Here is a 27,273-nt window from a genome sequence, read left to right on the forward strand (position 1 = left end):
CCTCCCAAAGGCCTGAGGCGCCAAAGCAACTCTGGAAAGATGCTTAGCTACGTGGGGTGGGCACTGGGATCAGTGAGCCAAGGTCCTAAGACTTTTGCTCGCATTGTGGAGTAAAAGGTGACAGCGACAGCAACGCTAAGGAATCTCAAAGAGAGCCGGTGGCAGGCACATCCATAGCCAGGCCCGCCGCCGACCTCCCGCCACAGGCGTCGCTGTGCGCTCGTGCGCAAGCCGGGGAGCGGCGTTGCCCGGGCAGCCGGCGCTCGAGCTCAGCGGGGGGTTTCAGTTTCTGGCGCGAACTTCCGCCGCTCTGAAGTTGCAAGGCGAATTGTCGCGATGTCTGGGGATAGCAGCGGCCGCCGCTCCGAGGGGGGTCGGGGCCGGGGTCGCGACCCGCACAGTGATCGCACCCGCTCTCGTTCCCGCTCGCGGTCTCCACTGGTCCGCCGCGGCGCCGCGCCAGAGCGCAGGGAGGCAGCGGAGCGCCCGAGCTTGGAGGACACCGAACCGTCTGATTCCGGGGACGAGCTGATGGACCCAGCCTGCTTGGAGGCCGAGTATGATCAGGGCCTGTGCCGCCAGATCCGCCATCAGTACCGCGCTCTCATCAACTCCGTCCAACGTAAGGTGGCGCTTTAGAGCTGCGCGGGCCGGCGGCGTTCGTGACTGGGGAGGGTGGTGGGAAAGGCGGGTGCTGGCGGGTCGGCGCGGGCTGGTGGCTCCGTTTGTTTACTCCGGGCACCCTACACGACCTTGGCGACGGGCGTGCAGGTGCTCTGTTGCTGGCTGGAAAAGCGGGAGGTCAGATCTGGTGGTGACTTAACTTGCTCGGGCTCAGCCAGCCAGTAGGGAAGACAAGCAAAGTAAGCACCGGGTGCTTTTTGTTGAACCCGGCGTGGGCGCCTGAGTACCGAGACCTTCGGGATTGTTAAAATACGCGTTTCCTTTCCCATCTCGGATGCACTGCATCAGAAATGCTGGGTAGGCCCATGCATTTGTTGCGTGGCTCTCCATGTGACCCTGTTGCTTGCTAAATTTGACAACCGCTTCTTAATCTAGCCTCAGTTGAATTAAGGTCACAGGGAGCGAGTCTTTCCAGTTAAAAGTTCAGGTTGCAGGGGCCGGGGATATGGCTGAGTGCTTGTCTTGCAAGGGTGATGGCCTCAGTTAGATCCCCAGAACCCACCAAAAAATGTCGAACTAGTGGTGCACATTTGTATCCTCGACTCCGGAGAAGCAGAGTCTCTGGGTCCCCACAGGTTAGCCCGCCCAGCTTAATTGGCGGGATCCAGGTTAGTGAGACCTGGTCTAAAAAGGCAAAGGTTCTGATGAGCTGAGGGAAAGACACCTAAGGCTATGTGCCCTGGCCTTGTGAACACACACACACACACACACACAAATACTGGCTTGAAACAGTAGCATTGCCTCTTTCTGTACAACTTGTTTAAAAAGATAAGATAATTATTTCAAATAATTCCCCAGGAAGTGGGAGTGGGACTTGCTGTCAGTGCTGGTAAGTGACAACTGTCAGTTACTTGTTAGTGACGGATGAGCACAGTGCCCTAAGTTTGTATTCTCTTACATAGAAAACCGGGAGGACATACTGAATGCTGGTGACAAATTAACAGAGGTCCTTGAAGAGGCCAACACTCTGTTTAATGAAGGTAACTGATGATTTTTAAAATATGTTGTCATAGTTTATACTCACCGGATTGCTTTCATAGAAACAAATTATCGTCATTCCACAATTCCCCTTTAGTAGGCCCACTTACCAGACCCAGAACCCCTTCCATGTCAGCAACAATATTACTTTGACTGTGTGCTTACGACCATTTGCCTCAGCATTTACTTAAGGGTTCTTCTTAAGTTTCTGGGAGTTGGGGAGGAGCCCTACAATCTGTTTTAAGAAGCCTTTTCCGTGAGATGGGTCCAGCACTCAGGAGGCGGAGGCAGCTGGATCTCTGAGTTAGAGGCCAGCCTGATCTGCAGAGTCAGTTCCAGGACAACCAGAGCTACACAGAGAAACCCTGTCTCAAAAGTAAATAAATAAATAAATAAATAAAAACAAAAGGTCTCCTCCTATGAACCTTTTGGTGGTCTGAACTTGAGAGCTTTACACATGTGTTCCATTTACTGAATAGATGAATTAGAGAAGAATGCAGCTCGCCTCAGACATCCTGTTCCTTTTCCTGTCCTTCTCATCTCCGCTCTTACCCGTCCGTCCACCTATAACCTCGTGGAGGTGGCCATGTCTACAAGTGTACTGCCTGTCCGTGGTGGGAGGTACTGGGGGAGAGGCATGCACTTTAGGGTGCTGCAGTCTGGCTCCTGGGAGTTCTTTGGTTTTTGTTTGTTTTAAATTACACGTACTTGTGCCTCTGCGCACATGGTGCAGTGTCTGTGGTGGCCAGAGAGGGCAGCAGATTCTCTCTCCCCTGGAGCTGGAGTTACAAGGAGGTGGTGGGGTTGTGAGTTGCCTGACACCGGGGTTGGGCACCAATCTCAGGGCCTCTGGAAGAGCAGTTACTCCGTGTTAGCTGCTGAACCTCCTCTCCAGTCCCATGATCATGGAGTTTTAAACCACAGTCTTGCTTTGAATTAAAAGCAGCAGTGGTGATGGAGGTGGGGTACTCCCTGATGTGAGCCCCAGGACAGCTACACATTCCGTGCCCTCTTCAGGCCTCTTGCTCTGGCACTGCTTTGGGAACAGAGCGGGGCAACTGTTTTGTTCCCTGCTAACCACAGTTCATGTTTTAGAGGACTGTTCACATCTAGTTGACTAGTGTGCTTGTTTTTGTAGAGCTGACTCAGTGTTCCGTGTCTTCTTGCTCTGGCCATGACCTCCGTACAGTCTCCTTGGTCGAGCATATACACTAAATCACCTCCAGAAGCTGAGGAACTGGGCTTCCTCTCCTGCCTGGAACAGATCCTTTCTCCACTATCAAGCTTCTTCCATCCCTAGCCTTGACTCAGTTTCCTTGTTTTCATTGCGTATTTGCTCCCCTACTGTCTACTGTACATCTTACTGACTTCATCCACATGCGACCTCCCTCAGCTGCTGCCCATGTTTAAAGCAGAAGACAAAATTATTCACTCAACTGGGCCTCAAGAGTTTCTCGGCTTGGCATGCATGGCGTCACACCTGTTCTTTCCCTCATCCAGACAGGATATTGGCACTTTTCTTGTGGCCAATAGAGGTGTTGGGCAAGAGCGGTGTAGACTAGAACCTAGTGGCCAGCATCTTCTTCCCTTTTTTCTCACCATCACTTCTGCAATGACTAGTTATTTTTGGTTTTTCACGACAAAGTTTCTCAGTGTAGCGCTGGCCATCCCAGAACTTGCTCGGTAGAACCAGGCTGGCCTTGAACTCACAGAGATCCACCTGTCTGTCTCCCAAGAGCTGGGATTAAAGGCCTGCTCCACCACTGCCTGGCTTTGTTGTGACTCTTGAAATGATTAGATTCTTTCCTTCTGTGAAGAAAAATGATGGATAAGAACAGAAGCCAGAGTCAGCAAGCTCCCTGACTGTATGTTTGCACTTTTCCCAGACTACTATTCCAAATTCTCTGGGACCCATTAGGGGCTGTTGAACCCGCACCCTTAGCTCTGCTGTGTCCTTCAGTTGAATGATTGTTCTCCTCCGTAGATTTCATTTCGTAACATCTCTCCTTACCTGTAGTGGACATTCCATTTGAATTACATCAAGTCAGGTGAGGATGGTGATTAGACTATGTGAATCACCGGTGGTGGTAGTGCATGCCTTTAATTCCAGCAAAGGTAGGGGATCTCTGAGTCTGAGGCCAGCCTGGTCGACAGTTCCAGGATAGCCAGGGATACGCAGAGAAACCCTGTCTCAACCCACCCACCCCCCTCCAAAAAAAAAGAAAGAAAAAAAGAATGTGTCAGTCAAAGAGAGGTGTTACATACCACACAAGTTTTTGTTTTATTGGAGTTACTAAGAGATGATGGTTCAGTGGGGGCTGGAGAGATGGCTCAGCGGCCAAAAGCACTTGCTGCTTTTGCAAAAGACCTGGATTTGATGCCCAGCACCCATGTGTCGGCTCATAACTGTCTGTAACTACAATTCCAGGGGATAGGTTGACCACTTATGATCTCCATGGGCAACAGGCTCACATCAGCTGCGAATTCAAACATGTAGGCAAAACATTCATACACATAAAATAAATCTAGATGGAAAAAAAATTAAGAAATTCTGGTTTGCGAAGTGTGGTGGCGCACGCCTTTAATCCCAGCACTCTGGAGAGGCCAGTGGTCTAAGTTTGAGGCCAGCCTGGTCTACAGAGTGAGTCCCAGGAGAGCCAGGGGTACACAAAGAAATTCTGGTTTGGTAACGAGGAATCTGAAAACTAGAGAGTAAGCAAGCTTTAAGGCAGACTGGTCAGCTGTGGTTGAGATTTTAGTGAATTGGGGAGGGAACCAGTTTTTAGACGTCCGCGGGTCCATTTCCAGCCTACTGAGGCTTCTTTTGCCCCAGGGGAAAGATACTAATAGGCACCTGGGAATTTGGGAAAATATCTGTGGTTTGTGTGTGTTTCTTACCATGTATTTCTTGCTCTACAGTATCAAGAGCAAGAGAAGCAGTTCTGGATGCCCAGTTTCTTGTTCTGGCTTCAGACTTGGGCAAAGAGAAAGCCAAACAGCTGCGCTCTGACCTAAGCTCATTCGACATGTTAAGATACGTTGAAACTCTAGTAAGTTCAGAGTTACAGAATTTTAATTAAATGCCTCTTATCACGTCTTATTATGCAGTTATCTACTTGCTTGTATCAGTTTGCAGACGGTGTTGACTTTGGTTCCTATTATTCTGTTTTTTGATCTCTGACTCCTCCAAGGAGATTTTAGGAAATTAACAGATTAAAGCTGAGCTGTGTGTGGGGTTTGGGGAGGGACTTTGGACGGTTTGAAACCTCTTAGCTAGCTCTGTCTTCTAAGACTCTGGATGCCCTGGTTGTTTATTAGTGACCATTTCCTCGGGTACTTCATAAGTGTTCCAGGTCATCTGTCCTCGGCTGGACCAGAGCTCACGCTGCAGAGGTGGGGGTGGGCTGAGCTCAGGGTAGATGTAGGCTGGGGATAAGTTAAGTCCTATTATATGGCCATTTCGTTTTGAAAAAGATTTTAGAACCATACAAATCTGGTGGTTTTAGCCGGGCGGTGGTGATGCACGCCTTTAATCCCAGCACTCGGGAGGCAGAGGCAGGCGAATCCCTATGAGTTCGAGGCCAGCCTGGTCTACAAGAGCTAGATCCAGGAAAGGCACCAAAAACTACAGAGAAACCCTGTATCGAAAAATCAAAAAAAAAAAAAAAAACAAAAAACAAATCTGGTGGTTTTGTATTTAATATAGTTTTTAATTCACCTGCCTTTGCCTATTAACTAGTTTGAATAGTCAGTACCTTTTCTGATGGATGTGTCCAAAAAAAATAGAGTTACTGGTTTTTTTGTTTTGTTTTGTTTTGTTTTTTGTTTTTTTCTTTCTTTCTTTCTTTTTTTTTTTTTTTTGAGACAGAGTCTCTGTGTAGTCCTGGCTGTCCTGGAACTCACTATGTAGACCAGACAGACCTGGAATTCACAGAGATCTGCCTGCCTCTGCCTTCAGAGTGCTGGAATTAAAGCATGTGCTACTACACCCAGCTAAACACTGAATTTTTAACAGTGCTTTTATGCTTAAGTGATTATTAGAATGGTTTAAGCTGTGTGTGCTAGGACACACCTGTAATCCTAGCTACTTGAGATTACTGCTTGCAGGAGGATTGCAAGCCAGAGTCATAGAGAGCCCTTCTCTTAAAAATTGCAGAGAAGGGGGCGTGGAGGCTCAGTAGTAGAGCGCTTGCCTACCGTGCATAAGACCCTCGGTTAAATACCCAATATTAAATCTTAATGTTTTCTTAGAACATTATGAAGTACGGTGTATTTTGGAAATATGCTGACTAGTATGCACATGAGAAATAATTTTTAAATAAAAATTAGGTTGTGCTTTAACCTTTAACATCACAATAAGTTAGTCTTAAAGCTGTCTGTTGGGGAAGCCTTCGCAAGTATAACATCACAAGTAAGGCTCTAAGGAAAAGGCTGGGTGTGGTGGTGGTCCGTGCCTTTAATCCCAGCACGCCAGTGGCAGAGGCAGGCCACCCAGGGCTGCACAGTAAGGCCCTTTGGAGTGGCTGGCAAAAGAGTGGAGGAGAACCAATTGCTTCTGATCAGGTAAACCTTGCTGCTTTTTTTCCCTTCGCAGTCTGGCTGCTTTGAGGGCTTTCTAATTATTGTTTATATCCCACTACTACTTTCGCTTGAAAACTTGAGCATATTTCAGCCTGCTGTAATGAGCATGCTCTTTCCCGAGAAACAAATTATCTAATACCCTGCACGCCTGGCTGTAATACTACACTTCAGTAAACTAAGACACAAGAGAATTGCTTGACTCATTCCTAAGTGTCCTCAGGAAGGAAGATGGTTAGAAGTCTCTTCTTGCTCATCCCTGCTCTCTAGGTATACCAAGACCCCTTCTAGGAAGTTGGCCGGTCGCTGGAATCTGAGAGCCGGCTAAGCTTCCAGTTCCATACTGGAGTGCTTCATTTGGGGGTCTTCAGTTGCTCTGCTCCCCATGGAGCTGCCTGTGCTCTAGGAGGCCCCTATGTGCTTGATGCCTGCCTGCCATTCTCAAGCCACTTAGGCCAGATGAAAAGGAACAGGGTTTCTTGGCCTCGGCACAAATGACATTTGGGCTGGGTCTGTCTCTGTACTGAATGCTTCTAATGTGCACTATAGGACAGTTTCCCTGGCTTCTGCCCATGAGGTGCTAGAGCATGTCAGCTATTGACTGTCAAAATGTTTTGTATTGCCAAAAGACCCCTTAGGGGCAAATCACCCCGGTTGAGAACTGTTAAGCTAAATCATCTCACTGTTTTCACCAATATTTTCTCACATTAAAAGAGGCTTTTGAATATGAATTTATGTGTAGGATTATCTTTGCTATAGAAGTTGAGCTAGTCTGAAGAGGCTCTCTCTCTCTGGCCTCTTTATTGAATCTGGTGAATGGTTGTAGTTTAACTGTTTGTTTCTCTCTCTTCATTTTTTTCTGTAGCTGACACACATGGGTGTAAATCCACTAGAAGCTGAAGAAGTCTGTGATGAAGATAGAACTGACATTGAACTAATTGTCTATGACTCCTGGAAGATATCAGGCAAAACAGCAGAAAACACCTTTAATAAAACTCATACATTCCACTTTCTGTAAGATTATTTTCAAAATCCAACAGACCAGCCATTTGTAAACCTTAAACTGTTTTTTATTGTATTGTAGGGACAAAGATTATTAAGTAGTAAAGAGGTCACTGTCCTGAGGCCATTGTTCAGAGACTGCCCAAACTTGAACAGCCGTCCCTAAATGTAAACATCCCCAGAGGCAATGGATCTCTTTCTTCCCTTAGCGGGGTGGCTGTGGCCAGGACCCTCTCAAGGTGCCCTCTCTGCTTGTTTGCTTCCTGTAGCAGGTTTCTGATTCTACTTGACCCCTGCAGGCTCCCTACTGAGATTATCTTGAGTTTAGGTCCGGGGGCCATATTACAGCATCCTTTACAGGATCACTTACTTGCCCAGCTTCTTGTCTCAATTTAAGAAATGCAGTTGGCTAATCTAGTCCCAGTTCTGTGGTTCTATGGCAAGCAGGGGTGGCTCATGCTGCTTCTTTGGAGACAGCCTTTAATTGTCCAGCCCTTCTTTTCCAGAAGGTGCTTTCCCTGGGGCGGCTGTCCAAAGTGTTCCCGCCCTTTCTTCCCAGGTTGGTAGAGTCTATGCTAGAATGCTTTGGAGCTTGGGTGGTAGCAGGGCTGTGTCCTGGCCCAGCGTCTATAACATGCCTTCTGGCAACTCAGATGCCCAGAGCTATCATAGAAACTATAAAGACCACTCTTTTCTTAATTATGTGATAAAACCCAAGTCTGTCAGTGCTAATCTCTAAAGGGAAAGTCATTGTTTAGCTCAGTTTCTAGACGCAGGAAGTGTTCACAACCCTCTCCCCGTACTTGTGTTCCCTCTCCCTCTGATGTCCTTTCCCTCATTTTCTGGCGAACTTTACTTACCCACTGTTCCCAACCTGGATGCCTCCAGTAGCGTTTCCAGAGGGAATATCAGTAAATGATCAGTTTTCGCAACCAGACCTCTTCACGTTTGGATAGCATTATAGCATATAGCATTATACTGTAGGAGCTATCACGTGGAGATGATGTGCAGATTAAGCTTATTCCATCTGTATTATATACTCTATCTATACTACATCTGTACTATATCTCAAGTATAACAAGCAAATGGAACTAGATTCTAGTTGCCTTGAGCTCTACATGATACACCTATTACTGCTGCTTAAGTTGCCTTTGAGTGACAGAAGGCTAGGTGGGAGACTCCGCAGGTGCATTCAGGGGCTTAGGGCAGTCCAGGTGTCACAGCCCGAATCTCGTCTGATGCCTTTGATGAATTTGACCGAACTACACCAGCTGCTGTTCGTCAGTGGCACGGGTTCTTTTTGAAAGGAAACAGTGAAGACATGAAAGCCTATTTCTCATTAGGTTGGGTTCAATACACGGAGACTTTCCTGTGCCAAAGCCACGAATTGATCGTCCCAAACAGCCTCGCGTGAGAGAAGAGCAGCGGGCAATGCCTGCTCAGGTTTGTTTTCCAAACACTGCCTTTGACTAACCTATAAGTATAGGTTAATATGCATGCAGTTGGGTGTGGTGGTGCAGAGCTTTGGGGGTGGGGGCGCTCTGGGAGGTGGAGGCCGGCTTGACTTCTACAGCAAGTTCTAGGCCAGGCCAGCCGGAGCTACATAGTAACACCCTGATTCCATAAAAAAAAAAAAAAGTCATAAATATCTAAGTGTTAGGGTCTAGAGTCAGGTTCTGGTCATTTAAGTATTTTAGTTAAAATGTCTCAACGTTTTGTTGGATTGACCATTTTAACTCTCTATGTTTTTAATCAGTTCTCCTAAACCAGAGTTTCTCACCCTTAGTGCCCTCAGCATTTAGGGCTGGATAATTCTTATCGTGAGGGACTTGTCCTGGGCACTGTAAGATGTTTAGAATTCATATCTCCAATATTGGCAAGTGACCCCTGGGGGCCCCACTGGGGCAAGATCAGGTCCAGTCAAGAACCATTGTCCTAAACTATATATTGTGACTTTTATGTTTCATCGAAAGACAGTTGGGCTAGCAGTTTGGTAATATTCCCTTCTACTGATAAGGATATAAGAATGTTACTGAAGTGAGAAGACTTTTGTAAAAACTAAATTTTAAGGCCTGTAAAAAAAAAAAAAAGCTGGCAGGCCTACGTGAAACTTGGAAGCTGGGGTGTGCCACAGAGCAGGGGTCAGTGATGGCACGGGAGGGTGAGCCGGCGTGATGATGCCTTTCCTCCCCAGTTGAAATGCATGGAGGAGTCTCATCAAGAAGCAACTGAGAAGGAAGTAGAAAGGATCTTGGGGTTGTTGCAGACCTACTTCAGAGAAGACCGTAAGTATGGCACCGTGTTAAGAGGTGCGGCCGTTTGTGTTTATCGGGTGTGCACTTTCTGCAAGGTGGTTTCTGCTGAGAGGCATTTCAGTTGCATATACTTGATACTGTGATTCTCCCACTTCCCCTTTTTAAGTAGCCTTGCCCAGGCTAGCTTCCAACTCATGGTAGTCTGCCTGCCTTAGAGTCCTGAGTGCTGGAATTCCAGGCTTACAAAACAACACCTGTCTCATTTTGATTCTTTTTTTTTTTTTGTCATATGTATTTAATGAATCTTTCCCCCTTAATACCTCACATGAGGATGTTGATAAAATTACTTATTTTTTTTTAAAAAACCATTGTTTTTTTTAAAAAGATTTATTTTATGTGTACGGGTGTTTTGCCTGTATACAACATACATGACTGGTGCCTATGGAGGCCAGAGAGGGTATTGGATCTTCTGGAATTGGAGTTATAGGCAGTTGTGAGCAGCCACGTGGGATGCTGGGAATCCAACCCTGGTCTTCTGGAAATGCAATAATGAACGACTCTTAACTGCTAAGCCATCTTTCTAGTTCCTAAATTTTTTTAGACGGGGTTATGTATATGTGTGTCTGCTGGCATGTATGTAAGTGTACCAGGTTCATGCAGTGCCCTAAGAGGCCAGAAGAGGGTGTCAGATCCTTTGGAACTGGAAACTGCATTTTATGGGTACTGGGCCCAAACCCTGGTTCCTCGGCAAGAGCAGCCTGTGTTCTTAACCTCTGAGCTATGTCTCCAGCCCTGATAAAATCAAAATATCATCTACCTTCTGTTTTTCTAGTGTTTTCTGCTGGTTTGGGGGGCCACTTTCATTTTCCTTTTCTTTTTTCCAAGCTAATCATGACACACGCTTTCTGCACTATGACTTTTTCCTATAAACCTTCTTCTATATCGTACAACTTTTCCCGATTTTCGGGGATTCCCATGGTTTGGCTCAATCATAAATAGAGTTAATAATCCTTATCACTGGAAAGACTCTTTGTTGCATTTTACTGTTGTACAAACTGCTGAGGTGAAAATCTTTGTGTAACTTGGTATGTCTGGGCCCTTATTCCTGAGGATGGCTCTTCAGAAGGCAGCCAGGTCAGGGAGCATCTCTCTTTTAACAGAAATGCCAAACTGACCTTCACGAGAGTATACTCCCCACAGTAGGACGCCTGTATATTTCTTCTTTTGTCTTTGGTGAATGTTAGGGCACCAACCTTGTTGTGAACCAGAAACGATTTTTTTGTGTGTGTGTTTTGAAGATTATTATTTTTTCTTTTTCCTATAGCTGATACGCCAATGTCCTTTTTTGATTTTGTGGTTGATCCACACTCTTTCCCCCGCACAGTGGAAAACATCTTTCATGTTTCCTTCATTATACGGGTAAGGTTTGAGAGTTCTCTAATATCTTTTATGTGTTTTAAAAATGATACACAGCTGATAAAGGCATTTGTCCATTATAGCAGGACATTAATTGGTATGGTAGGTAAACTAAAATTCATGGCTTGTCTTTAGTTTTTAAAATCACAAGGTGAGCATTACGAATCTGAAACGCTCCAAAACTTGAAACATGATAATTGGAAAATTTCACAGCTACTGCATACGATTGGCCACAAATGAAAAGCAGACCCATTAAAAACAGAGTATGAATATACCTTCAGTGTAAGTATATATGGAATATAAGTGAATTTCATGTTTAGATTAGGCCCCATCTCCAGTATACCGCATTGTATCTTAGCAGATAGTTCCAAATTCTCCCAAATTTGAAACATTTCTAGTTCCACGTATAATGGTAAAGCTATATGAAACTATTACAATAGTGTCCATTTCCTGAAGTCTTCATGCTATATAAGAGTAAGCTCATTCTCAAGACTCAGACAGTAAAGAAGCAGAGAAGGGGACAGTTCTAGCTGTCACCTTCACATCTCTCATGGGATGATAATTAGAAAGGGATTAAGCAATGTGACAAGCAGCTGGTGCATATGAATAAAGGATCTACAGGGAGCTTTATAGTGGGTTTTTAGTTCATTAAATGTGAAAATTTTCACAACTAGCCAAAGAAAACCCTACCGCTATGCCATAGATATCTGAATTACGACTCAGGTCTTACATCATGTTGCATTCCTAAATATGTAAGTTGAAATTGGCTTTTTAAATTTAGACAAAACCTTATATTTACCAAAGTACTTTCTTAAACAAGGGCATGTTTGCCAGTGGTCCCAATGATAGACTTATGTGTAATAAAATGTGGAAGGTATATGATAGACTATAAATAAATGGGTTAAGAACAAGACGGTTGTTCCTAAGAGCCTCTCGATATTGAGGGCTGATGCGCTGGCACAGCGGCTAAGAGCTCTTGCCAGTCCTGACCTGAGTTTGATCCCCAGGACCCACAAGGTGGAACGAAAGACCCAACATTTACAGATTGTTCTCTGACTTCCATGGGTGCACCATAGTGCCACTCCATTCCCCAAGAGAACGAATGGAGGAATAGTAATGAAGTCAGTATGGAATCTGTGTCCAGTAAAAGTTCCCTCGGAACCTGCGCAGTAATCCTTTATGAAGAAAGATGTGAGAAAAGTCTTGTCTGGAAGTTAGGATTCACTGTGGCTGTCTGAAGTATAGATTTTCTGACTGATGAAGCCTTTTCATGCAGTAGATTTTGGCGTTTGTTTCAAACCATGTTTTTATTTTAGGATGGCTTTGCGAGAATAAGACTTGACCAAGACCGACTACCAATAATAGGTAAACTATACTATGTTCATAGAAGTTAGTTTTAGAAAATATTAAGAATTTATGAGATGTATTTTATATTTTATTTGACTAAATGTAAGATGTGTGTGTGTGTATGTGTGTGTGTGTATGTGTGTGTGTGTATGTGTGTGAGATGGTCTTACTCCATGGCCCAGGCTAGTCTGGAATTTGTTATGTAGTCCAGGCTGGCCTTGAACTCTCAATCTTCGTGCCCCAATCAATCTTAGTGCTGAAATTACAAGCTTCTGTTTTGTTTTTTATTATTTTCTTTTTTGAGACAGGCTCTCTCAGGATAGCTCTGGCTGTCTTAGGAACTTGGTTTATAAACCACACTGACCTCGAACTCACAGAAATCTACCTGCCTCTACCTTCCGAGTTTGGGGATTAAAGCCTCATGCCACCATGCCTGCTTTTATTATTTTAAACCACGGAAGTTGTGTGGCTGAGACAGTCTCCCCATGTCTCCCTGGCCAGCCTGGAACTCTCTGTAAAACATGATGGCTTTGAATTTAGAGAACCACCTGTCTCTGTCTCCTAAGTACTGGGATTAAAAGCATGTGCTACCATGCCTAATAACTTCCCATTTTATTTTTGGTTGTTAGCCTAGCCTTTTACGGCTCAGCCATCTCTCCAAGCCCAAGTTCCCATTTTAAATAAAATTTATATAAACAAAAATTCAAACAGTCTTTCTTTCCTGGTTAACTGAAAATATAAGCATGGTGTAAAACTGATGGATTAATCGATACGATTAATTCACTATCTGATGTAAAGATTGACAACATGATAAATGGCCCTAAATTTCAATAGTGTTGTTTTTGTGGTGTCCTTTTTTATGATCGGCGCTTTTTGTTGAGGTTCTATGCTGTTTCATTCTTACCTACCCACGACCTCTCTCTTACTCATGCCCTTGGGAAGTCTCTCGTGGGACATTAAGGACTTTGGTGTTGATGGCAGTTACTTATTACATGTTCTCAATTTCCTGTTGGGCTGAGTTTTAACTGAGTGAAGAGTTGTGCATGGGATTCTGGGAAATGCATACGAGTCTCTTCTCGGTATAAACTTCACAAGTCTGCTCAAGTTACCTGTTCGGATTGATGATGTTTGAAAACTGTCTTTCAAACAGAGCCAGTGATTAATGAAGAAAGTGAAGGAATTGAACAAAACACGCAAATTAGGAGTCAAGGAATTATAGCCCTGAGTTACCGTGACTGGGAGGTAAGGCCCTGCAGGCTGCCCAGTGCAGTTCTTTGACTTCGTCTGCTGTAAACCCACTGCCTGAATATTCCTGTTTCTGACCAGGAGATTGTGAAGACCTTTGAGATTTCTGAGCCTGTGATCTCTATGAGTCAAAGCCAGCAGCGACTAAGTGCCTGATGCCAGCTGAAGGTAACATTTCCTACACGATGGCACACCCTTGTGTTAAAATTTTATTAGGCAACTCAAACCATAGTATTTCCTCATTCCCATGAAATTTGGGGTTTGCCTCCCTCTAGTGTTCTATTCCTAGAACTGTGCACCTGGTAAGGAAGGCAGAAGGCCAATGGCTGACCCTCAGGATTCCTTTGGTGTTCTTAAAAGATCGGTAGATGAAAGAGCAGGAGAACTCTTAATTGATTTGTTTTCACCTAACAATGGACGAGTGCTCTGGACTCCTCCCCAGTGTAGTTGACTGTTCTGTTCCATATCTTTAATAGACATAAAGCAGGAAAGGAAGACAAGCGTAGAATTACCTTGGAGCGATGCGAGTAAATGGACATTTCTGAAATGAATTATGCTATGCAAAATTTCATTTTTTACAAAGGGGAAGATCTCTAGAAGGAAACTAACAATGATATGGTGCTCTGTACTGAAGACAGCAGTGGGAGGAAAGGACCTTGAATCTGTCAGCCCTGCCTCTCAATTTTAAAATTTTGTGAAGTCATTTCATGTAACACATTTATTTTCATTAACTTTAAGTCTGTCTATAAAATAACTTTAGTTTTTTAGCATCAATTTTCTCTCACTTTGAGAACTAAAATGAGCTTTTAAAGTCCTTTGTAAAACTCAGTATGTTTCAATTAGCAGAACTTATTTTGTTTCAAGATAGCCTACCTCTGTCAGACTCTTGAGGGAAAGGGAACTCCGTGAGGAGTAGAGTGGCCTACCTGGTCCTACGCTGACAAGGGGCTAGTCACTAGGTGTATGTGTGTGTATAATATGTCAGCTATTAACCCGCTATCTTTCTTTCATTTTTTTTTTTTTTTTAGAACTGGAGGCAATAGTGAAATCCTGAAAAGAAAGAAGCGTATATTGTATATATGTATGATTAAATGTTTTTTAAAGATAAAGATTGTTTTTCGTAAAATGTAGCTTTTGATAGTTAATGGATTTGTCATGGTTGTCTTTAATTAAAAGGAAATTCACTGCCATATTCACAAATGATTGTCTTTATTGTCTCTTGGAATATGGTCCTCCTTTTTCTAGTCCAATAAAAGTTTTAATTAGGTTGTCAGTGCATAATTATTATAGTTTTTAAAAAATGTTTCTTGAGTTGTAAAATTAGCTGACCAAGCTAACAGATAGGTTGTGCCAAATGAAATTGGGTTTTTTTTTGTAGGTTAAAAACAGTCATATAAAGCCAGACGGTGGTGGCGCATACCTTTAATCTCAGCACTCCAGAGGCAGAGACAGACATATCTCTGTGAGTTCGAGGCCAGCCTGGTCTACAGAGCTAGTACCAGGAGAGGCTCCAAAGCTACAGAGAAACCCTATCTCCAAACAAACAAACAAACAGAAATGATCAAATATTTTTTGATGTGACTTGGCCTATGCCTTATACCTAGGAAGCTGTTCTATCTTCTGGCAAGTGAAGTTGTACTGTGCCCCTGGCAGCAGCACCAAGGGTGGGTGCATCCTACAGCATGTCTCTTTGCCCTACTCACATATTGGGCTTTCTAGTTGGCCCTTGATGTTCCCTGGGTTCCTTCTCCCTAGCTTTCTATTTTTATCATTTCCTTCTTATTGCAGGTACTTTCTCAGTGGAAGGCTCTGGATTCAAGTTCTTCCCTTGTCCCAGGAGACTGCCCTGTCAGTCATCCCTGCTACTTTGTCTGGTGTTTATCCTTCACCATGCTTCTCTCTTTAAAAAACAATAAATAAACAGTTCCTGTGATTTTCATCTAAGCTAAGTATTACCTCTTTAAATAAGAATCACTTATTTAAGTGTGGGGTGTGGTGACGCACACCTCTAATCCCAGCATCTGGAGGCAGAGGCAGGTGGATTTTTGTGAGTTCGAGGCCAGCCTGGTCTACAGAGTGAGTTCCAGGATAGCCAGAGCTGTTATACAGAGAAACCCTGTTTCAAAACCAAAAAAGTCACTTGGTGGCTGGTGAGAAGGCTCAGGGAATGAATGTTTCATACCCATGTAAAGGAAGGAGAGAATCGACTCGCTCTAACCTCCACATGTGTGCTGTGTGGCATGCCCCCTTCTCATGATATGCACACACAGTAATACATAAAAATTTATTTAGTAAGAGCTGGGTGGTGGTGGCACACACCTTTAGTTCCAGCACTCGGGAGGCAGAGGCAGGCTAGTTCCAGGATAGGCACCAAAGCTACAGAGAGACTTTGTCTCAAAAAAAAAAAAAAAAATTAGTAAGAATCACTTGGAAATGTGTTGCAAACCCCTGGCAGAGCAGCTCCTTTCCTACCAATCTGAGTCTGTTACATCACTTTTTCCAGTTCCTTTCCGAATTGACTCCAGTGGATAATACTGTGTATTTGATGTGAACTTGTACACTCTAAACCCACATTCTTGGTGTTTGTCTCCCTGGCTCCCTCTCGTTGTTTTACTCCTTTGTTTTATACTAAATGCATTTATATTGGGGATAGTCTCAAAACTTCAGGTGTTTACACTTAAAGAGACTAGATCTATGTTAAGTCATTGGTCACTTAAAAATATTTCTCAAGTCTTAAAATCTCCGTAGCAATTTTCCTTTTACCGTATTTCACAGGAAATTTCATCCTATAAACTCCTCCCCTCCCCTGTCCTTAACCAGTCACTACCTTATAGTCTCTTTGTCCATCCTGCGCAGGCTGCTGCCCAGACATCCATGTAGTAGCCATTATTTGTCTGTTCAAACCACTTGCCATTTCCTAGTGATTATCGCTGCCTTCAAGATTTTATTTACTTTTGTGTATGTGTGTATATGATGCATGTGTGTTTACAGTGCCTGTAAACACACAGGCACTTACAGTGTTAAGAACACGTGTGTGCCATAGTGCACATCTGGTGGTTAGAAGGTGGTCTTTGGTCCCAGTCCTCTCCTGCCACCTTGTTTAAGGCAGTGTTTTTTTTGTTAGCTGCTGCCTCGTGTACTACTTACTGTCCATGTGTTTCTGGGGACTTTGTTTCCACCTTCTATCTTGCTATAAGAGTACTGGGATTACAGACATGTGCACCCGTGTCTGGCTTTACATGAGTTCTGGTGATCTGAACTCAGGTGGTCGGGCTTGTGTAACTGCTGAGACCTCTCCCCTGCCTTCAGGCCTTTAAAAGTGTAAACCTTCTAATGATGTTCAGGACCTTGCAGGACATTTGGCCCTTTGTCTACGTTTTCAGGATTACTTCTCTAAACACTAGCAACCCTTCCTTTATGTCAGAACAGCTTTGCTTCCCACAATCCAACTCATCCAAGTAGGGTATGATTCAGTGCCTTAAAATCAATGGGGCATGCAATCATCACCAAAACATACTGTAGAGCACCCCTCCCCCATCCTAGGCCATCAGGGGCCATTCTGTCCTCATTTAACTTTTTTGCTCCTTAGCCCTAACCTCAACACCATTATTTTTCAAGTATGTATGTCTAGTGCTCTGTTTTCCCCTTTGATGTCTGTTTTCTATGACCTTATTGTGCTAATTACCATAAATTATGCTAATTAGAAAGAAATACAATAGTCAAGGAAATAACTTAAGCTTTTTTTTCCTTGCTAGTTGACTTTTCAAAAACGGTGGCATACTCAAGAGCTCTCTTTGGAGTGATTTTTGCACTTTATCCGCTTTCGACTTTTCCCTCAGAATAGTCACCTCGATAAGTTTTTCCTTAGAAGGCTGGAAGATGGGGTACGCTGTGACCTTTTCGAGCTCTTTCTCTTTCTCCTTCTTCACTTGGGGTTTTAAGAGTGGACGGATGCGGCTGGTGAATTTTTGCGTCTTTCTTTGCTCATTTTTCTGCTCTGTGAGTTCCCTCGCTTGCACCATGCGGTCTTTGTGTCGCTTCATCTGTTCCTTTGCCCATGCTACTTTGGGCTTTTTGGGTACAGTTTTGTGTGTTTTCTGGATATTTTTATTCTTTTTATCTTCTGGTATTAGTGGTTTTGGCGAAAGGGTTTCACTTGGAATTCTCTGAGGTATTAGTCTGTAATTGTGGTCCCTGAGGCCTCTTGCCCGTTCTGCTCTCTTTATGTGTTTTTCTATGTGATTCATTTCCCTCTTAGACACTAGATAGTCCCATTTGTTAGTGTTGTCTGGTATTTTGCTTCTTGACTTCTTCTCTTCCTCTGGGTTAATGGCCCATTCTGGATCTGGTATATAATTCCATGCTTCTTTGATCATTTCTTTATGTTGTTGATAGTAGTAGGAATCTGCTTTAGCAAACCGGAAGTCAAAAGACCTGGTCTTAAGTTTATCAACTGTTTCACTCTCCTCTTGGAACTCCTGGACTAACAGTTTTCTCACTCGTGAAGAATGGGTGCCACCTAAACTCTTGTCAGAGGGAGTAATCAGAGCTTTTGAGTTGGATGTCCTTTATTCTAGTCCCATAGTACAGCTCTCAGTGGGCTGTTAACCCTGTCTGGCACACCTATACCACACCCGGTTTAGGTCTAAGTCTCTCTCCCTTTAAGCCTCCTACACTCCTCCCCCAGACCATGCTCTATCCTAGGCAAGGACTCTAACTTGGACTTCCTTGAGAAAATGGAAGCACCCAACAGACACCTCCCCACTCCCACCCCCAGAGCCACCACCCCTCTATCCCAGACTCTGCCTTCCTGTTTTTGTCCTATTAAAACCTAATTCTTCACCAGTGCTTGTTGAACTTAAAGGATTTCATTCCTGTATCATCAACACTGCCTACTGGGTCACTGAAATAGGCATAAAGTGCACCTCAGCACAAAGGATCTTCAAACAAAAGACTCTTCCTTACTTCAGGTCTGTGGCTTTTTTACCCCTCTGCAATCTCATTTGCTGAATATCCCTGGGATTCCCCCCCCCGTCCTCCATACACACCATATGGCTACTCATATCTGCCATACTAGTCTGTCCTTAAGATACAGTGTGCTCATACTGAGCCCTTCTTATATGGATACTCATTCAACAGAGTCCTCTTCCTTGGGTTGGTCCATCACCGATCTAGGCTGAACAGGATTTATAAGCCACAGTGACAAGGTACTTCCCTGCTCTCACCTCTCAACTTCAGTCCTGGTTTAATTCATTTATTTTCTGTTTTTCTTTTCCAAAACAGGGTTTTTCTGTGTAGCCCTGGCTGTCCTTGAATTCACTCTATAAACCAGGCTAGCCTTAGCTCAAATATCCACCTGCCTCTGCCTCCCAAGTGCTGGGATTAAAGGTGTGCACCACCACTGCCTGGGAGACTTGGTTTACTTGACATCTCTGCTTGCTTCATTCTCCAGTTTCTACCTTTTCAGTCTGATCACTTCCAGCTTTAGTTGTATTTTCCTTTAATTCTCCTGCCTCTACCACAGGGTGTTAGCCCAGTTGTTATCTCTGTCTACACAGTGGTCCTATCTTCCCAAGCCTGCCAAACTAATCACTGTAGCCAGAGTTACCTTCTTATTACATAAATCTGAGCGTGCCATTTTCCTGCATAAGCCTTGGGAAGGAAGCTACTACATTTAGGAGAGAATCTCAAATTCCAGTATAGTGTACAGAGCCTCTCATTAATCCTCAAACCATGTTTTCAGCTCACTGTATATTCAGCCACACTGAATTCTGTTCCCTAAGACAGTATTCTCTGTCCCATATGAATACACTTCCCAAATACACATCAGTAACTCTGATAAACATTTTTACAGATTTTAAAATCTCGGCTGGCATACCACCTCCTTCAGCCTTCCATACAGTCTCTCAGAAAACCCAGTCCTCTAGTGACATCGCAGTTTGTGGGAACTAGTTCTGTGGTGTCTCTTACTAGAAAAAGTCCTGTCAGAGTACAGGTAGCAGCTGTTCTGTTCAATGCTGTCCATCCAGCACCGCTGAGAACCAAATTCAAAGCTAAGCACGGGTCAGGACATTTTCCCCTAAAATGCTGGGACCTTTTTACCTCCAATAAACTTTTATGACCTTATTACAGAATCCAAAGTTCATGGCAAATACATTTCCTCACCTTAATTTTCTTTTCTAGTGGGGAATAGGAACCTACTGCAATCCGAGGGTCTTGAGAACTCTTAGCCCAGGCCAATCTAGGAGAAAAGAAAAATTATACTGGGACCGGAGAAAGATGCCAGGAACGAGCTCTGGAATGAACCGCAGAAGGGAGGTAGGGAAGGAAAGAGGAAGAGAGAGAGAGAGAGAGAGAGAGAGAGAGAGAGAGAGAGAGAAACAGCAGAGAGGGAGGGAAGCAGGCAGATAGAAAGAAAGATGGGCTAGAGAGATGGCTCAGCCATTAAAGGCAAGATTCACAACCAAAATAAATAATTTATTTTAAATGGTAAGAATCATGAAATAGTATAGTTAGGTAACTATTGTGGGAAATCGATTATATATTTACATACAACTTCAATTAAAATAAAGTTATATTTGAAATTTTTTTATATCCAAACATTTTTTCTACTTAAAATATATACAGTGATTTGTGGTAATTGAAACAGTAACAGCAACTCAATCTTTCCAGTGTTAAAGTTGTTTCTGACAGTTACAACCCCCAACAAAATATGGCTCCTTGTGTAGACTTTAATCAAAAGTACAAACATGCCTTCATTTTGGTGAAGACAGAAGCTAACCATACACAGAGTTCCCCCTGTTGGCAGAGAGAAGGGCCTTCTGCTCCCTGTGAAAAGCAGGTACCAAATCAGCTCCCTTCTGAGGTTCTTCTCTACAACAGGTTTGTAGAGAAATGGCTCCTTTAGAGGCAGCTTTCTGGTTTAGTCCTAGTGGCAAACCCAGGCACAGGCAGCTCTTTTAAGAGGTCTTGCTAGTCAACACTTAAATGGAGTTCATAAGCAATGGGTAGTATGCTACTTGGTGGCAGTGTGGCCCCAACAATTTCTGATAGCTGGGTGGTAAACATGTCTCCCATGGTTGATACCTCCACCATAAGGCTAAGCTCTTACAGAAGCAAGGTGGGAGGAGCCAGACCAAGCACCATGTACACCGCCGTAAACTAAGTTGAGCAGTGCTGGTGACTAACATACCAGTTTAACATTCATTCATCTCATGCCATCAAAAACTGTAACATGAGGGCTGGCTTGTTGGGGTTTCTGTCCCGCCCGGTACTCCACAGCCGGCAAGTTCCAAAGAAAATCACACGGAGTCTACATTAGGTTATAAACTAATTGGCCCATTAGGTAAGGCTACTTATTAGCTCTTATAACTTATGTTACCCCATTATCCTTATCTACGTTAGCCACATGGCTCAGTACCTTTTCCAGCGGGGCAGCTTACATCTTTCCTCTCCGGTGGTCTGGGCAGAAATGGCGGAGGGAGCTTCCTCTTCCCTAGCTTTCTCCTATTCTCATTGCCTCGCCTCTACTTCCTGTCTGGTTGACCCGCCTCTACTTCCTGCCTGGCCAATCAGCGTTTTATTAAAATCCATGATTGACAGAATACAGACAATTCTCCTGCACCATTTCCCTCTTTTTTTTTTTTTTTTTTTTTTTTAAACAAAGGAAAATACCCCTGGTCCATTTGTTGGGAATGTGGGCATAGTATTTCAGGCTACTTCCTCCTGGTTGGGGGCGTTGATAATCTTATGGGGACCTAAAGAAAATTTAGAGTTATAATCAAGTCCTGACTGAAGTATCCTGTGAGTCTCGATCATCTCAGGCAGCAGTCTTGAATCTGTTCTGGATGTAGAACTCAGACATCTGGGACATCTGTTCCTACCAGAAGTTTCTCAGGTGGTCTTCCTTTATCGAACCTGATTTTTCTTAACTCAGAATGAATCCACAGCTTCTCATTTTCTGTGGAAACAAAAGCAAAATCTCTTCTCCAAAGTAATATACCTTTTGACTACAGTTTTAAAGCCAAGGTATTTTCAAAATACCTATCTTGGATTAGTTCAGCAGCATTTATAAACAAAAATCTTTTAGCAGCTGTTGCTCCTTCTTCAGCACTCAAACAATTCAAAGAGAGCATAATAACATACAGTATCAAGATTTTCCATGTATTTTTCATCTTTATGTGGCTTTATTTTAACCTCTGTTTCTTTTATTTTTACTTTTACTTTTTGAGACAGTTTCTCTGTATACCTTTGTCCTGGAATAACTCTGTAGACCAGGCTGTCCTTGAACTCACAGAGATCCCTCTGTCTCTGCATCTTTGCTGGGCTCAAAGGTGTTTGCTACCACACCTTGAACTCACAGAGACCTGTCTGTCTCTGCCTCCCAGGCATTGGGATTAAAGGCGTGTGCTACCACACCTTGAAGTCACAGAGGTCAATGTACCTCCGCCCCTTGAAGTCACCGAGGTCAAAGTACCTCTGCCTCCCAAGTGTTGGGATTAAAGGTGTGTACCACCACTCCCAACTACTTTCTTTCTTTCTTTTTACTTTAAGAACTTTTAACTTTTATCCTGCATTTATTTTTAACACACTGTAAACCATTTAGAGGTTTTCTTCCTCTTTGAATCTCTCTTTACTGTATATCTCTCTTTTTCTGATCACATGGGCCTTTAATTTACTAAGCAATATTGGTAGGACTAAAGCCGTGGCTTTGACAGCTAGATCCAGCCCATTCTTTAGCTTTCCATCCTCGTGGCTGAGGTACTGGCTGCAGCCATTTTTCTTGCCACAACGCTATGGCGTTTCAAGGTCCTTGCCAGCAAGCAAGCTGTAGCATTCTGCTCACAGACCACACTCAGTCGGACTGCCTGCCTAAAAGAGTTAGAGTTTGCCCTGGCAGGACGGCCCAGAAAGCCAGCATTTTCAAATGGTGAAGCTTTTTTCCTGGTACGGCTGAAAACTGAAAAGTATGCGTTCAGCTTTTCATCAACACTGTTTAAGTGTTTCGTGGCAGGACCTTTTAAAAGAGCTGCAACGTTTTGCAGCTAAAGCTGAGTCAGGAAACCTCTCTTAGATGAGAGCGCCTGCTTGCCTCTAGCAAGCAGAGCAGATCCGAGAAATTGCTGCTACCAAGAAAACATGACTTACTCTATTCTATCCCAAGCTTTCTCAGGCTTTCTGTGGATGCAGTTGTCCACGTGGGCGCCATATGTAATATGAGGGCTGGCTTGTTTGGGTATCTGTCCCGTCCAGTACCCCACAACCGGCAAGCCCCAATAAAAATCACACACAGGACTCCATAAGATTATAAACTGATTGGTCCATTAGGTCAGGCTTCTTATTAGTCCTTGTAACTTATATTAATCCATTATCATTATCTATGTTAGCCACACGTCTCAGTACCTTTCTCAGCTGGACAAGTTACATCCTGCCTCTTCGGTGGTCTGTGCAGGAGTGCTGGAGGGAGCTTCCTCCTCCCTAGCCTTCTCCTATTCTCATTGCCCTGCCTCTACTTCCTGTCTGGTTGACCCGCCTCTACTTCCTGCCTGACCAATCAGCGTTTTATTAAAATACATGATTGACAGAATACAGACAATTCTCCCGCACCAAAAAACCAACACAGATGCTCAGTAAAGATAGATCCAGATGGGAAAAAACCCTCTAACTGGGTTACAGTATGATTAAAAATGTACATAGGCTTGGGAGAGAAAAGAGAAATGGTATAGACAGTCACAGAAAAAGATAGTTTAAAGATAATAAAGTGTTTAAAGAAAGAATAAAGTAATATAAATGAAAAAAGCCACACAAAGATGGAAAATCCATGGGGAGTCTGAATCCTGTATGTTATTGTGTTGTCTTTGAATTTTCTGATTGCTGCTGAAGGAATAACAGCTGCTAAGATATATAATGAATTATAAAAACTGCTCGATTAAATCAATTTATTTCTTTTAAAAAATATCTTGACTTCAAAATGGAAGTCAAATGTGTGTTGCTTTAGGGGAAAGTTTATGCTTTTATTTCCACAGAAAACAAAATACTATGTATTCATTCAAGGTTAAAGATGAGCAGGCTTGATCAAGGAAGTCCACCCCCTGAAAATCCTGACTACAGACATAAAGAAATAGAAGAACTACAAGATATGTGATGTATATTTTACCTGCTCAAACAAAACGAAAGTCATCTTTGGCTAACTTGTGTACAACACATAGTCTATACCTGTATTAGTGCAGACATGTATGTTACCTTTAAAAGTTTATCTATTTTCAGAACAAGGGGACCAGGTACCAGTGAAAATGGATGGCCCCAGGTGATTCAGCATCTCAGAACACTTCTGTTACAGTCTCCTCAGAATCCAAAACAGCTTCAAGGCTGCTGGCTGATATGGTTCAGTCTCACAGCCTGCTCCAACCAAGACTTAGTTCTGATTTTCTCAAGGTTTCCCCAAAGATGCCGGCACCCCCAAACAACAGGAAGCAATCTAGAAAAAAGCTATGTCCACATTCTCAAAATATGGATTATGGATGTTTGTTATCATTTAAAGGGGGTTGGTTTCAAGTTGTTATTGGTCATAGGAAAAAAACTAGACAAAGAGGTTAAATTCAAAGATCTCTTTCTAAAGGAAAAAAGGGGGATATGATATAAAAATGACAGGAAAGAGGGTAGATTATTGAATCTAATCCAAAAAAGCAGCTATTAATTTATTTTACATTGGTATGGATTTTGGTTTATTGATACACATTTAAAATTTTGTTATACTATGTATATGTTTCTACTCTTATTTGGGGGTATTGTGTGCAGATAAATAGTTATTTGTAATAGTCAAACTTAATAGTCATGTTAGTGAGACAGATCTGCTCCTGACAGCACCTTCAAAAAAAAAAAAAAAAAAAAAGAGATGATGGGCATCAAAGACCCTCCATATGGAGTTTAAGTTCTTTATGGCAAAAGCTAACCATTTGGGCAAAGAAACCGCCCTTGCCTCAATTGCTGATAGTCAAAACTGATTCTGTCAAAACTGAACCAGCAGGGGCTGGAGATATAGCTCCGTGGTTAAGAGCACTGACTGCTCTTCCAGAGGACCCAGGTTCAATTCCCAGCATCCACATGGCAGCTCACAACTGTCTGAAGATCCAGTTGCAGGGGATCTGACACATTCACACCAATGCACATAAAATAAAGTTAAATAAACCATAAAAATATTTAAAAAAAAAAAAAAAAACTGGACCAGCAGGAGGCAAAAGAAGTGACTGCCAAACTTTGCTATGACAAACTTCTCTGCTCAGAAATGTCTGTCAGATATACTGGACCTGTTGGCCGAAGTTGGATGCCCCAATGTTACAGAAGAACTTTGGGTGACTGTCCCAGTTATTAGGTAACATTACACCCTTCTGGGGTCTTTTGAGGGAGTTAAAGACTAAATAATTAAAGTTTTCCTTAGTTATGATAAAAAAGCAAATTAGGAGGGTGAACGGCAGCGAAGGTGAAGATGGCGGCGCCCGGGACTGCAGCCCTGGGAGTCCGGTGGCTGCAAAGGGCAACCCGCCGCATGGTGCCACAGGGGTCATGGAGAGCCTTCCATATGACCAAGGACATGCTGCCAGGGCGGTATCCTAGGACTCCAGAGGAACGCGCCGCGGCCGCCAAGAAGTATAATATGCGCGTGGAAGACTACGAGCCGTACCCGGATGATGGCATGGGGCGTGGCGACTACCCGAAGCTCCCTGACCGCTCACAGCAGGAGAGGGATCCATGGTATGAATGGGACCACCCCGACCTGCGGTTGAACTGGGCCGAAACAATCCACTGGGACCTAGACATGTATATCAGGAATCGTGTGGACACATCCCCTACACCTGTTTCTTGGGATGTCATGTGTAAACATCTCTTCGGCTTCGTGGCCTTCATGGTTTTCATGTTCTGGGTTGGGGATACTTTCCCTTCCTACCAGCCTGTGGGGCCGAAGCAATACCCTTAAAATAATCTGTACCTGGAAAAAGGCGGTGATCCTACCAAAGAACCTGAGCCGGTGGTTCACTATGAGATCTGAGGAGGCTTCCTGGGCTTTCGTGCCCTCTGACTAGGACTCCCTCATTCCTAGAGGTTTAACCTTAATGAGATTCTTAATAAAACTCAGTACCGTGAAAAAAAAAATAATAGAGTGTTTTCTCTAATTTTGTCATATACAGACAGACTGGATAGTGTAACTAATTCTTACTTGAGAATTAGTTTTGTTATATATAATTTTACTGTGTTAAAGTTAAAACCTTCCTTTTTATTTAGACAAAAAGGGGGAAATGGGCAGGGTTTTCAGGGCAGAGAGAATGCTGGGAAGAAGGGCAGAGTCTGAAGAGTCACAAGCCAGACACAGAAGAAACAATATGAAAAAGATTAATAGAAATGGGTTAATTTAACTTGTAAGAGCTGCCTGAAGACAAGCCTAAGCTATCAGTCAGTCAGCTTTTTATTAACAATGAGAGCAACGTATTTTCATAGTGTACAGAAGGGGTATTCCACAGCACAGGTTCTCACTAGGTAGTTCTGTAACTCAGAGAGCTGCCTATATCTGCCTCTACTATGCCTATTAATTTTTAAATAGATTATAAAACAATTGGAAGACAAATTTTAAACCTTAATGAAGGAAAATATAGCAGGAAAATTGTTCTTTAGGATGGAGTAAAGTCACATTAACCTGATTAGTAAGCAAATTAGTGCTATGTTTGTCAATTTACACATAAACACTGTTGTTTATTAGCAACAGTAAGTTTTTATAACAGAATTGTACACAACCTTCGTATCTGTCTTTAATTTCTTTTCCACTACTTCTTTAAGAGTTTATGTTTCCATAGCAACGCTCCTTGAATTTACACTAGGTATTGTTATAGAAGCCTACATGGAATTACTTAATCTTCCAAACAATCTTGAGAGGTTAGTATTCATTATTCCCTGCATGTGGCAAGGAGAATGGAAGCCATGAAAGTTAATGACTCGTTAGTGATCCTAGTGTTACTTTCTTAGGCCGATGAGTCCCATGGGACTCCATTTGTAACCGTACATAGACTTATATTCTTTTGCCTTATCCCAAATGGAGGGAACACTTACTGTTCCTCTGCGCTCATCCCGAACCACTCTGAGTCTGTCACGATGGGTGGCTGTGAGGTGACAGCCCTCAGTGTTTCTCCGTTCTGCTGTGGGAGTCTTGCACTGCATGTTCTCCACAAAGCCCTTGTGTTCGCTTGTGCTGGTTCTGTGGTTTGGTGTGCCTTCTCCGCAGCGTTCTTGGCTTCAGCTATTGCCCTGCTATTTGCTAGCTTCATGAACAGCATCGTTGCTCTCCACCTTCGCTCTTGTCCCCTAAGCTCTTAATTCCTCATTCTCTATCTACAAAGAATTGGTTTCTAGCCACTGACTTTCTGCCCTCAGTTCAGATTTTCAGCTGCCCACTGTTGATCATGGAGGATGCCTTGGGTTGATTTCTAAGGCAACGCAAAGCAGTCACAGGTTTCTGTGTCATCACTACCCCTGAAGGAACCCACTATGAGGTGATAGATGACAGTGTAGTCTCTAGGCAGGAAATGGACTATCCTTTGGGTGAGCTGGTCAGCAGCCAGAAGGAACCATTTCTTAAGACAGGGACTCAACTACAGAACATGTGGTCAAAAACAGTCTCTAATAGCACTGAAGGTGTCTTTTCAATTTTTGTGCTTTAGAACATAAACCGTACATACTCCATGTAAATGGATCATACCTATCTGTGCTGTTGAAGGCTAGA

The 27,273-nt window shown here is 43.4% G+C and overlaps 2 protein-coding genes and 1 pseudogene across 3 annotated transcripts; 2 read left to right on the forward strand and 1 right to left on the reverse strand.

The window, feature by feature from the left end:
* The first annotated feature begins 232 nt into the window (after nt 1–232).
* Nucleotides 233–15,449, forward strand: Nsmce4a (NSE4A component of SMC5/6 complex). Of its 2 annotated transcripts, none has more exons than XM_048455150.3 (11): nt 233–622; nt 1,587–1,664; nt 4,582–4,712; nt 7,106–7,254; nt 8,586–8,685; nt 9,437–9,527; nt 10,822–10,916; nt 12,230–12,278; nt 13,411–13,502; nt 13,587–13,673; nt 15,294–15,449. In XM_048455150.3, the coding sequence occupies exons 1-10, from the start codon at nt 337–339 to the stop codon at nt 13,659–13,661; spliced, it is 1,146 nt and encodes a 381-aa protein (XP_048311107.1). In that variant the 5' UTR covers nt 233–336; the 3' UTR covers nt 13,662–13,673; nt 15,294–15,449. The 2 variants fall into 2 exon arrangements, with proteins under 2 accessions (XP_048311107.1, XP_048311106.1); XM_048455149.2 differs by lacking the exon at nt 15,294–15,449 and adding an exon at nt 14,534–14,705 and having other exon boundaries at nt 234–622.
* Nucleotides 15,450–17,224: 1,775 nt separating this feature from the next.
* LOC125413600 (uncharacterized) lies at nt 17,225–27,171 on the reverse strand. The gene is made up of 3 exons (XM_048455153.3): nt 26,604–27,171; nt 19,671–19,746; nt 17,225–18,031 (listed from the first exon to the last, which is right to left on the reverse strand). The coding sequence occupies exons 1-3, from the start codon at nt 26,825–26,827 to the stop codon at nt 17,225–17,227; spliced, it is 1,107 nt and encodes a 368-aa protein (XP_048311110.3). The 5' UTR covers nt 26,828–27,171.
* LOC125413601 (NADH dehydrogenase [ubiquinone] 1 beta subcomplex subunit 8, mitochondrial pseudogene) lies at nt 24,952–25,658 on the forward strand (annotated as a pseudogene).
* Nucleotides 27,172–27,273: the final 102 nt, after the last annotated feature.

The sequence above is a fragment of the Myodes glareolus genome, chromosome 7 (assembly GCF_982192425.1).
Source record: "Myodes glareolus chromosome 7, mMyoGla1.1, whole genome shotgun sequence".
Classification (NCBI taxonomy): Eukaryota; Metazoa; Chordata; class Mammalia; order Rodentia; family Cricetidae; genus Myodes; species Myodes glareolus.

Excerpts from the sequence above, each read along its gene's own strand:
- LOC125413600 (XM_048455153.3), bottom strand. The coding sequence starts at position 26,827 with ATGCTGTTCATGAAGCTAGCAAATAGCAGGGCAATAGCTGAAGCCAAG. Across the intron at positions 19,747-26,603 it reads GGGATGAGCGCAGAGGAACA|ATTGGCCTGGGCTAAGAGTT; the intron begins GTAAGTGTTCCC and ends CTTTTCTCCTAG. Across the intron at positions 18,032-19,670 it reads CACTAGAAAAGAAAATTAAG|AGTTTAGGTGGCACCCATTC; the intron begins GTGAGGAAATGT and ends CCCTCTGACAAG.
- Nsmce4a (XM_048455150.3), top strand. The coding sequence starts at position 337 with ATGTCTGGGGATAGCAGCGGCCGCCGCTCCGAGGGGGGTCGGGGCCGG. Across the intron at positions 4,713-7,105 it reads TAAGATACGTTGAAACTCTA|CTGACACACATGGGTGTAAA; the intron begins GTAAGTTCAGAG and ends TTTTTTCTGTAG. Across the intron at positions 13,503-13,586 it reads TGAGTTACCGTGACTGGGAG|GAGATTGTGAAGACCTTTGA; the intron begins GTAAGGCCCTGC and ends GTTTCTGACCAG.